Here is a 12,149-nt window from a genome sequence, read left to right on the forward strand (position 1 = left end):
TCTCCCACCATAAAACTAGAACTTTGCAACCCCCTTAAAACAAGAAAAATATTTAAGATACACACAATGCATTTGTATGTTTATCAAATGTGAAATGATGTACATCTTAATGAAGTGAATCAAAACTTATAGAAAACACAATGATACAAGTAATTCTTAGATGAAGAAATTATTAGGGGTAGGCAAAGTGGTAGCTGTACTGTACCATGATCAGTTCCAAATTCAGTTGCAAGAAGGGAACAAGTAGATGAGAGAGATAGAACAAAACTCATGCTGTATAACATACAATAGCCTTTTTTTTTAATTTCAAAATATGATGTCCTTTTCTTACACCGGTCTATTAGTTTCAACTATCATGCATAAAAGAAGAACAGCATCTCTCAATACTTACAGAGGTTAATGCTTCTACATTGGCACCGGTCAGGCAAAGGAACCGGACAACATCAAGAATGCCATTGTTTGCTGCCAGGTGTAAAGGTGTTCTTCCATACTAACATGAGGAAAGAAGTGTCACTACACTAGTCAAAGAACTTCAAATTTTATGTGCAACAATCAGTTATGTGTAACAATCAATATTATACATACTGATACACAGGACAGGTTTTGCAAAAACTGCAAGAAAAAGTACTTTTGATTGCAGCTTAAGCACAACTGCCAAAAGTGCAATTAAAAACAAAGGCTGGATGACTATTTAAAAAAATGGGGAAACAATTTTCTAGGTAAATCCTTCATAACTGTGGAGGAATCCTTTAGAGGTTTTTTTTTTTTTTGCTATATTTGATAATGTTGTTTAATTCCAAAAAAATTAATTGCCTTTTTACTTAATTAAATATTAACCACTTAAACAGCACTACTTCCATAACCTTTAGAACTCTGGGTTTGACTTCAACCCAAATACTACTGAAGATTAAATATCTCCCCCTTTCACCCAAAGAAATAAAAGGAATGAATGAAAGAAGTCAGCATGAAATAACATAATTTTTTCAGTGGAGAGGGAAAGAGCTGTAAAGTATTGCTTATCCAATTTTTTCTTTTTTCCATGAATCTCTTCACTTACAACAGGTCTTCATGACACCCACTTCTGGTTTTGCATGTTCAGAGCTACTGTTACAAAAACTACCATTTATCCTCTGCTGGTAGCCTACTATTACTTCACATGTTTATGCTTTCAATACTGTTCTTCCTGTCTACAATCAGAAACAAACTTATAATATTTACTGAAAGAAGTATTTGAGAGCAAAGCCAGCTTTCTGACAACTGGAATCTGAAAAGATGCTCAGGCTCCTCCAGACCCTACACCTCAACTCAAGTAGCATCCTGCTTGTATTACAAACAGTTTGTCCTGTGAGACCAGGGCAATGATTGTCCCCTTGTGCTCAGCACTGGTCAGGCCACACCTCAAATCCCGTGTACAGTTTTTCGCTCCTCATGACAAGAAGGACATTGAGGTGCTGGGCCATGGCCAGAAAAAAAGAATGAAGCTGGTGAAAGGTCTGGAGCACAAGTCCTGTGAGAAGCTGCTGATGTAGATGGCATTGTTTAGCCCTGAGAAAAGGATGCTCAAGGGAGGCCTTGTCACTCTCCACAACAGCCTAAAAGTAGGGTGTAGTGAGGTGGGTGTTGGTTTTCTTGTGCCATGAAACAAGTGACAGGACTACAGGAAATGGCCTCAAGTTGTGCCAGAGGAGATTTAGATGGGCTATCAGGAAAAATTTCTTCAATATAAGGGTTGTCAAGCACTGGAATGGGCTGCTTAGGGAAGTGATGGAGTCACCATTCCTGGAGGTATTTAAGTAATACAGATGTGAGACTTAGGGACATAGTTTAGTGGTCAGGTTGGCAGTGCTCGGTTAATAGTTAGACTCTGATACTACAGTTAGTTTTCAGCTTAAATGAATTCTGTGATTCTATGATTCTAAATGCATGTGATGTTCTGCTGTACTGAATCTCCTAAAGAAACAAACAGTGCCTTCAATCAGTATTACATACATGTGGGACAAAGCCAAATGTTTGGACCAAGGACAGAAGTTCATTTTGTTAATTCCCTGTTAATACAGGGTTTGCTCCTGAAGAGGAGAAGTAGAAATTAATATTCTCTGTTTAATAACACTCAAACTCCCTATTTCAAATAAAGGGCACTTTAAAAATCTGTCCAGAATATATTACTCTTAAAAGAATAACAGCAGAAGAATAAATACAACCACAGCTTCTGCAGCCAGGATCCCACAGCCACTGAAAATTTGAAGGCTAATTATTTTTTCCACAGCATGCCGGGTTGATCCCAGCTCAGCACTCTCCATTAGCAAACAGGACAACAGCCTCGTGGTCCATTAACTCGACTTCTCTAAAATGTGCTCTTATCTGTGGATTTGGATTTAATTGCCTTGTCAATCAGATTTGAGCTGAGAAGTGGGACTGGGGAGCTCATTGTTTTAACTTTTTTCATTAGACAGCTGATGATTTTAATTGTTGAAACCAAAAGTGATTGCACAGACAATTCTCAAAAAACCCGATAATTTTCTTTGGCTGTTATCTGGCCAATACAATGTAAGTGCATCAGTAATAAATAGAAGTGTTAACTAGGGAAAAACACGAAGAAGCTAAAATACCCGAATCAAAGAAATTGCAGATAGCAACATAAAGATTCCTATAAGTAACTTTTAAACTTTGTAGTACATATAAAATTTAAATAGGGCAGAGAAAGACTTTCAGAGCTAAATATCAAGCCATAAGCACCACAGCCTATCAGCAGAGTTCAGTGACTGACCTTGACCTACTCAAAATATATAAAGAAAGTTTCCTAAAACAGCTCACTTTTCCCTTAAAGACCTCCAGGATAAAAGACATAATATAAATTATAATATAAAGAATGTAAAGCATTGTGTTTAGTTATCCCATACACTGCAGCATGAGCACAACAGAAGCAACATAAAAGGCAATAGTGTCTCGAAATTAAGGGGCAGGTAATTAAATATTCTTTTTGGAACCAATTACAGATTGTTTGCATTTTTAGCTGGCATTAATCTACCAATAACCATTGCAATCACCATTTTTAGAGTTACAACATTGTTGCAGAAAATATACCAGTCTTCAATTCTGTGTATAAGTTAATGTTACATATTAAATCAAAGCCAGCTGCATTGCATTTCGTCTGTTCTTCTGCACAACACAAAACTAAATGGCTAGGGAAGAAGGTTGGCAAAACACTGATAATTCACCTGAGCTTTTTCTTTATGGATATTTAATGATCTATTCAATTGAAACAAATTTTGGTAAATTTGTGAGGTGAGTCATTTAATACTTTGCATTTGGCCACTTTCAGAGAAAGAAAATTCAAGGAAAAGACTTTTTCATATCTGAGAACTTGAAAAGTTCACCTAATGCAACAGGTGAGCTAATAAACAATGTATTTCAGCATCCATATTCCTCCATTTACCTTATTAGTGACATCCAAACTACAACTTGCTTCACAGAGTGCCATCACAATAGGCACATTCCCATCTTTGCAGGCCACATGTAAGGGAGTGTTGCCATGTCTGTCTTGGAAATCTACAAAACATCCTTGACTAATGAGAGTTTTAACTACTTCTATTTGACATCTTCTTACAGCAAGATGCAGGGCTATATGACCATCCTGAAATAAAGAAACAGCTAGTAAGTGAGATCAAATAATACTAAAAATCAAAACATTTAGTAAAGTCACAACCATTTCAAGTAACAGGGTGCATCTCCTTGCCTCAATAATCACAGTGGTTTTTAATTTGAAGGTGGAGGCAGGGAGACGCACCAATCTTCTGAATAAATAAGTCATGAGATGAAAGCAAATTTCTCTTAGGCCACTGGTCTTTGCAGTGGAACAGATGAAATACAAATGGACATTCTCTTCTAATAGCTTTCCTTGGAGGGAGGAGAGTGATGAACAGTAACAAGCTCAATATTGTAAACTCTAGTGTTTACTAGACAGAAGTTGCAAAAGTCATGCAATCTGCCCTCTGATCAGTAACTTTAAAGACAGAGCTTTCTCTATGTGGAACAACTTAAAGAGACAATGTAACTAGAAAAAACAATTTAATTCTTTTAGAAGCTTTAGAAATCATTAGAAACTTTCTTCTGAACTTACTTTAATAACTATTTATTTAACATTACTAATAAAGGAAGCTAAAAAGCCAGCCATAGCAAAAATACAAGCAATTATATTCCAAATTTATTTATTTGGATTACATCATGAAAGACAAAAATTGATTCTGAAACAAATACAGTCAAAATTTTAAATAGTTCTTATTGAAATGGATATGATTTATCCAACCCAGAGTAATCAAAGGCCAACAGCAAATCCATCTTTTTCTCTGAAGTTAACAGTTTGTTGCCAATTACAGAACCTAATGTTCCTGCAATTTTTCAAAGAGGGTTACTCATGAGGTGATAAATGATAAGGAGATGATAGATCAGCAAAAACCCAATCATGGAATAATAATGATCAGTGGACAACCATAAAGACTACTTCAGCCATCAATAGGCCCAGTGTTAACTGCTACAAAAATTCACATAGTGGAAACAATGCTGACTTGCAGCACTCAAATGAAACAATTGAGAGACACAGCCCTGTGATTTCCAGACATAACTAACCTTGTCTGTTGCGTGAAGGTCAGCCCTGTGTTTTGCCAAGCATTCCACAATATCATGGTAACCCCTAGCAGATGCTGTCAGGAGTGGGGTCTCCCCTTCTTTGTTTTTAACGTTCACATTGCAACCTGCTTCACAGAGTGCTTTGGCAACAGAGTAGTAGCCATGCCAAGCAGCACAATGCAGTGGGGTTTCTTCTTCCTATCAACATCAAAAATCAAAAAACAGTACTGAACCAAACTTTAGAAAGAACAGCTCCCCAGCTTAAAAATACAAAAAAAAATGTTACAAAAAAGAAAAGACAGTCTACTAAGTAAGTCCTATAAAAAGATGTTGCAATTTCTAATGCTGACATTCTAAAATTAACTTCAACTGACATACAAGTGATTATGGTACCTTGTATGTCAGCAATACTATTTTGAATCTATCCTTGTTCCTGAGGTTCTCTGTTTTGATTCTCTCACTTGAAAACAGACCCTTGTTCACAAACAACTTCTACATCCTGTGTGCTGTGAATAATCTAGTGTCTACAACAGATCGATCACCACAAAGATGCAAATCCCACTAGACCTGTAGTTTGAGGCAGGTCACTCTACTTACCGTGTTGAGAAAGCAGATCCCAATGTTCTAGGAGCAAAGACACTTAAAAACTCAAGTCCTTTAAAGACACATCACAACATGCCTTTTAAACTGACTGCATTTGGAGTTAAGTTCTGACTGAATTACTAATTTGCTTTTTGCTTGAACCCAGGAAACTTCAAAATATTCAACTTCAATTCATAGTACGTCAGAGCATTTACATGGAACACCATTAAGAACCTCAGATGTTTCACAAAAATATACTGAAATCAGCTTACTGAAAAAGCAGGGAGAATTAAAAACCACTAAAAGCTCTATCAGATCCTAAGAAATGGGTTAGCCTTTCTGTACCTGACAAATATCAAAAAAGGGACAATTGAGGCTGATAATAGTAAAGGACTTGGATTGTATTCAAGGTTTCTGTAAAAATCTGAGTGTCAAGAAACAGAAAAAGACCATGTCCTGTTCTCCCTCAGCCTAGGGCTCCTTAAACAATGAAAAGGAAGTCCTATAGGATGCAGCACTTGGGGAGCCTTGTGGAACTCACACATACAGAGCCAAATCTGTGGCAAACAGATTTTCTTTTTCTATTATGCCTTTTCTTCTTGTTTTCTTGCAAGAGTTCAGACCTCTAAGGAAACCCTCCTCTCATTTTCAAAAATGAGTCCTTGATGCTACAGAAAAATCCTATGACTGCTAAAACCAAGTAAAATTCAAGGCAAAAATTAATAAAAATCTTCAGCTGAAGTCAAAGAATACACACCACCACCCACACATTCACAGAGTTGTTTCTCCATGAAGCTTTCATTTCTGAGAGAATCTGTGTTTTATAGCACTCATTGGTTCTCTAAGCTTTTCAGATAATCTTTATCTATTTATTAAGAGCTACCAAAACTTCCATAATTCTGGTTTGCAAACATGCTAAAAGCGAGACTTGAAGTGTTGACCACTTATATAAATCCTTATTTGTTGAAAAAAATGCAGAGAGTGTTCATGACTCACCTTGTCTTGAAAGTTTGGATTGGATCCAATGCTACAGAGAAACTGAACCACATCCACATGCCCATACCGAGCTGCCACGTGGAGAGCGGTCTCCCCGGACTGCAATTACAGGAGAACATGCCAATGTAATTTCCTGTGTCACACCATGATATACACTGCCTGTACACCATGTACAGCCTGAATGCCCTGAATCCTGCACGGGATACTTCCCCCTCTCTGCTGCCCAGCCACACAGCTCCATCAGCAGAGCTTACTAGCTGATTGTACGTGACAGACACACCACCACCTGGCAGGTAGCTTATTTCTTCAAAGGCTTTCTTTTTCCAGAACTTATTTTTCCACTTTATTTGTTCCAGATCACAGACACGATGGGCTTTCTGAGGAATATGAGGAGGAAGCTGTGTGTGCAATTGTGTTGAAACAGATGTAATTTCTATTCATAGTATTTCCACATGCTCCCCCCTGCCCTGTTTATTCAAAAGTAAGGAGCTGGCCTAACACATTTGTACATCTGGTGCATTTTTGTCACTATGCCTAACTATTTGCAACACTATCTTTTTTGAAATTATATAAATCAGGAACTGTATTTTTATTAAGTAAGTAACCTCTTTCCTAGTAGCCTTATCAGGAGTCAAACAACAATTTTCCTAATGTACCTTGCCTTGCATTAGTTCCCTCAACAAAGTAAACTGTGTTTCACAAGTATAATTCCTTCTGTACTAGAGCTTTGGCTAGTATAAAATCATTGCTATGGTATAAAAATTTAACAGCAACTAGTTTCTAGGGCATATGTTTCTCAAATAACACTTCCAAAGACAAGGTAAGAGCTCATCAGCTATAAATTGTTAGGCTTCATTATACTCAACTTAATAACAGTCAAATTTACTTGTCAGACAAAAGTGATTTTCAATCAAGTGGAATGAAAAACCAAATCACGATTTCACTCTGAGTTCCAATGAGAAATCAAGTCTTCAAGTGAAAATTAATTTAGGTTTGTACTTCCCCACCTACCTACCATGTACTCACCACATTTAATATGCACACTTGGCTAACATTTGTCAGAAAAATAATCAGTACATCCAGCTACTTTAAAGCTCTGTTATCACAGCCCTATGTGTCAACTCAGAAAACCACACTAAAAGAGCCAGTTAAATTCTTGGAATTATGCACAGCTGAAACCATTTCAATTGAAAGACCTCTTTTTTTGCTAAGATATAGGAAGTGGCCCTCTGTGTAAAAAAGGAGTTATTTTCTTACCTTATCCTTAATATCCAAAGGACATTCATTTTCACTGAGAAATTTCAGTGTTTCCACGTGTCCATGTCGAGAAGCCCAATAGATTGCATTAGATCCAGCCTGTCAAAAAAAATTCATTTCAGATGTTATTGATCAAGTTGAAATCCTAATTCTAGATTTTCAACTGAGGTACATGTGCCCTTAGTTGCACACAGACACACTGAAAAGCAATTCAAGCTTATATGAACACATTCACTTTAAAGAAAAAGAAAAAATTCAAATTGATTCAACAACACTACATACCAACAGTGACAACAAAAACCTCTCTATGCAAGGATGATTAACAGGATTACTAACTGTTTGCAAGGATAATCCTCTTCTCCCTTGTTAGGGAGTTCTTTTGAGAGAACAGTCATGAGATAAAAACCTTTCTTCTGCTTGCTTTACCATCTATCAGATGGAGAAGCAGACAGTTCTTCAAGCTTGCTTTAAATGAATTGTTACAGCACACTGGGGAAAAAAACCTTATTGTGAAGCATATCCTCCATCAAATATGAATTTTAGTTGGTGTATTCCCCACGGCTAAAATATTAATTTGTCATTCTATATTAAATAAAGTTCACCATTATATTTTGGGGAAATCACTAATTTGAACTAATTGAGGTGGTTTTGTAAGCATGAACTACATTATAATATTAGTATCATTCAAATTATTTCAGCTAATAAAGTGATGAAAATCAGATTATATGTATTAGTAACAAATGACATTTCTAAAAACTTGGCCTTACGTTTTTTGCTGTGAAGACCGAAAACAGGACCTACAGCTCAGAGTTTTAAATTTCCAATACCACTTGGTCTGAACTGTTTGTCTCCTGCTAACTGTACTAAAAAACTTATAAAGAGCAGTTGAAAAGCAGAACCCCAACCTTATCTTGAACATCAATACGAGATCCACGCTTTAAAAGCAACTGAAGCATCTGAATGTTTCCACAGCCAGCAGCAATCAGTAGTGGAGGTGTTCCATGCTAACAATGAAATACAAGCAAGAATGATATAATTAATTAGTGAAGGATTAAGGAAACAGTGGAATAGAAGGCATGCATTGAACATCATTTCAGATTTCCACTTTCAAATTAAGTCTACAGAAACAGTGTATGGAAATAATTTATCCCTTTGTTCAAAAAAATTTATTGCACAGCAATTCTCCATATTTTTGAGATGAATTAATGATATATCACACAGCACATTTATGCATTTTAAATAAGGAATATCAATGTTAAGCTCTTACTATTAGCCTTGTTTGGCAAGAACATTCCCCTTTGCAATTTGTTTGCAGCTACCACACCACCTCAGACACAAGCCATAGGCAACATCTAGGAAAGTGAAATGGGACCATGGATGAAAACAAAAAAAGACCCAGTAATTTCTTAAATGGTTCAAGATCCATCACAGTAAAATAACATTTTACTTCTATGCTGCTCTTCATATTTCTGAAAGAACTTTGGAATGAAGGTCACTAAACCATGCAAAATGTATGGCCTGGTCTTGAACCATTTAAGAAATCACTGTATATTTTGTTTTATTGGGCAGTCCCATTTCACTGTCCTAGATGTTGTTGATGCATTGAAGTACTGCAGTGGACAAGCAATTTCATTACTGAAAGTGAACACCACCATCTAACCTGTTCACATAACCCACTGCTACAGTTTGCAACTTCTGTTTCTAACAATGCTTTGCAAAGTCAGTTTTAGCAGTCTGGTTATTCTTAGGTATTCTGCCATCTTCACTGGCCACAAGAAACAGCAACTGCCACCAAGAGTGAAGGCAGATATTTGATACACCAGAGTTCCTGACCATAGATTTGCGTTACACTTCTGAAATGCCTAGGCAAAAAAAAATTTGGGTTCATTTGGGCTCCATTTTAATGTATCTTGAGAAGACTGAACACAAAGCACATGAAAATTTCTCCTAGAAAAAAGTCAGAACTTCTTCCCATTCCCCTGCCTTTTCATTTCAGGTGTTACATTTCTATTTTACAACCACACTGCTCTATTCAACAGGGTGGTAGCTAGTCTCCCACACACCTCACACCTCAAAGCAGACCCACACTACCTTGTTGGGTTGATTGACATCGTAATTTGTCAGAGATCCCAGAAGGTGCTGTAATCCAGGAACATTGTCATCATTGATGGCATGAATAATAGCTTTCATCACAAAAGAATCTTCCTCATCCTTGCAATTAAATGTGAAAGAAGAAGAATTGTTAGCTTTAAATAAAAATCCATATCTAAAAAGCTGCCAAGGCATCAAAAAACTTTAAAACCTAAATTTTTTAAAGTATTTTTTATAAAAGAGTGCTTCAGCTGCAAGTTGTAATCTTTCATGAAACATATGGCTAGCATGTATTCATGTTATTTGAAAACCCACACCAAACCCCCTGACATGTTTTCTAGTAAAATATGCTTCCCTCTTCATCACACACAAACCTGTTGCTCACTGAGATTCCACATAGATTTCTTTAATTAGGTGTATTTTTTTTTCCTCAAAGGAAAAGTAGATGATAGATTTCAATTGAAGCAATACTTGCATAAAATTAAATTATTCCATGCATACATGCGACGATGAAAAAACCCAAGAGGTGCATTAATACCAGCACCTCTGGTATTTGCCAGAGGTGCCATCCACAAGAGAGGTGCTTTGGTCCAATCTTTCATCTGTTCAAATGGATCAGTTAAAAATCTAGAACGTAAGTAATAAGCCTAGATACCTCTGCAGGTGTAACTTTATTTTTCTCCTCTGCACTAGAATTTCAAAGAGCTGAAATTCACAGAGCCCATTATTTGGATTGCTCTTACCTCCTCTCTCCTGAGGTTTCAGATTTTTTAGGACACTAACATTGGGCTATAATCCTTTCTGCTGGAACACAGGTGTGAAAAGCTGATCCAGTGTTTAAAGGCATACAGATAGCTGAAGTGGGGGGGGAGGGTGGGTAGGAAAAGGAGAGCATGAGGAGAACAAAGAGCACAGAAGCCGAAAGATAAGAGGAGAAAAAGTGGAAACTTGAGCATAGAGTTGCACAGGAGGGATATGGGGAAGATAGTGTGCATGAAAAGGGCTTTGCAGAATTTTTGAAGTTTGATCCTATTAATGCACAGAAAAGATGATATTCCTTAGCTCTAAACATATTAACACACATTCCTTGCTGATCACGAAGTGTATATTATTGTGAAGTGTATATTAAAACTTGTAGAGTAACCAAAGAAGAATGCTTTTGGATTTACAAGCATCTGTAATTACAAAACATACAGCAATTGCTCCTAACTGCAACTCTAGTCATATCTAATACCACAAACTGAATACTGGCCAACTCTAAAGTTTCCTCCTTAAATAACTGCTTGTTGTGACACTGCTGCCTAGCATTCATTGGATTTAAAATGGTCTCAATGAGTTTGAATATTTGCTGGGAAAAAAAAAAGGAATATTATTTTAGTCTACAAAATGATGATGTAAATGATGAGTAAAATTCAGATGACACTTTTTCCCCATATAATTGTTACAGTACAAAAAAATACTCATGAATCAAGTTTCAAAACCAAGAAATGAATTTTTGACACCAGGTATCAGCCTCAACACTGTCAGTTAAATACGAAGGTTTCAAGATGCAGAAGATCAAACTATGGATAACTGACCTTTGTAACCTGAAAATCTATTTCTTCCTACTTATGAGATTAGTTAATTATGCAAATTTTCAAGAGACTAATATTTCTGTTAGTTAGAAACTGACAAATTTCATATGTGATAAAACATTCTAAATATATAAGAGCAGACTTACCAGAGTATCATCACTTCTAGCGACACTCATGCTACTTCTGGACAAGAAAGATCTTGATAATCTTTGGCACAAGGATATTAAGCGCACTGATTGCTTTATAAAAATAATAAGAACAAAGCTATATGTAAAAAAATGAGAAAATTCTGATAGGATGATATTGCAGAGATTTTAAAGGACTTAGTAAAACAAACTGAAGTTTGACTTCAACATCCCATCTGCTTTTTATATTGAATTTGAGACCTTAACTTTTGTTATTTATAATCCAGCAGAAGCACAAAGCAAACAAACCACACACAAGCATTTGGATGCAGATCACTGACAAAGACGTCTTCTCTCATACTACCATACTCAAGCACTTGATTTATTCCCAGTGTCAGAAGAACATGTTTCTTCTTCCTTCTTTTCCACTCTTAAATGTGCTGACCTTTCCCGGGAACAGGCAATATTCTACTGCATTTTTATGTCACCAACATTTGATGTGCTATTGAATGACTTACTTTCCATTTTCGTCGTGCTGCAAACTTCTTGAATTTCTCCATATTCACTGCAGAAGCTTTTCTGCTGAGTGCTTGCTGAGTGTCTTTCGGCTGTGGGCAAAGGGAAAATAAAGATGTTCTAAAAAATTCCATAATTTCTGCATGTAAGTCTCTGTCCCTCAGTGATGATTTCCACTTACATTATAGTAGTACTCCAATCATACTGTAGTAATGAAGTAATTGTAAGCACATAATTTTAATATCCAGAGTCTAGTCTGGCATAGAGATAGAATTTCTTAAGAAAATGCTGTAAGGGAAATCCAGACCTAAGAATGCAATACTAAAATGTGCTTTTTCATTTTAAACAAAAAACCCCTTCAAACATCAGAACATTCAGCCTT

At 36.4% G+C, this 12,149-nt stretch overlaps 1 protein-coding gene across 2 annotated transcripts in view; it reads right to left on the minus strand.

Annotated features, from left to right (window-relative positions):
• DAPK1 (death associated protein kinase 1) overlaps positions 1-12,149 on the minus strand; it is an 86,813-nt gene that overhangs the window by 16,862 nt on the left and 57,802 nt on the right. For both annotated transcript variants that reach the window (XM_038125907.1, XM_038125908.1), the window contains 9 exons: positions 11,770-11,859; positions 11,273-11,365; positions 9,553-9,672; positions 8,367-8,465; positions 7,462-7,560; positions 6,205-6,303; positions 4,627-4,824; positions 3,437-3,634; positions 392-490 (listed from right to left, as the gene is read on the minus strand). In XM_038125907.1, coding sequence (XP_037981835.1) covers positions 392-490; positions 3,437-3,634; positions 4,627-4,824; positions 6,205-6,303; positions 7,462-7,560; positions 8,367-8,465; positions 9,553-9,672; positions 11,273-11,365; positions 11,770-11,859 — 1,095 coding nt within the window. The remainder of the gene's footprint in view (positions 1-391; positions 491-3,436; positions 3,635-4,626; positions 4,825-6,204; positions 6,304-7,461; positions 7,561-8,366; positions 8,466-9,552; positions 9,673-11,272; positions 11,366-11,769; positions 11,860-12,149) is intronic.

Source organism: Motacilla alba, chromosome Z, assembly GCF_015832195.1.
Source record: "Motacilla alba alba isolate MOTALB_02 chromosome Z, Motacilla_alba_V1.0_pri, whole genome shotgun sequence".
In the NCBI taxonomy this organism is placed as follows: domain Eukaryota; kingdom Metazoa; phylum Chordata; class Aves; order Passeriformes; family Motacillidae; genus Motacilla; species Motacilla alba.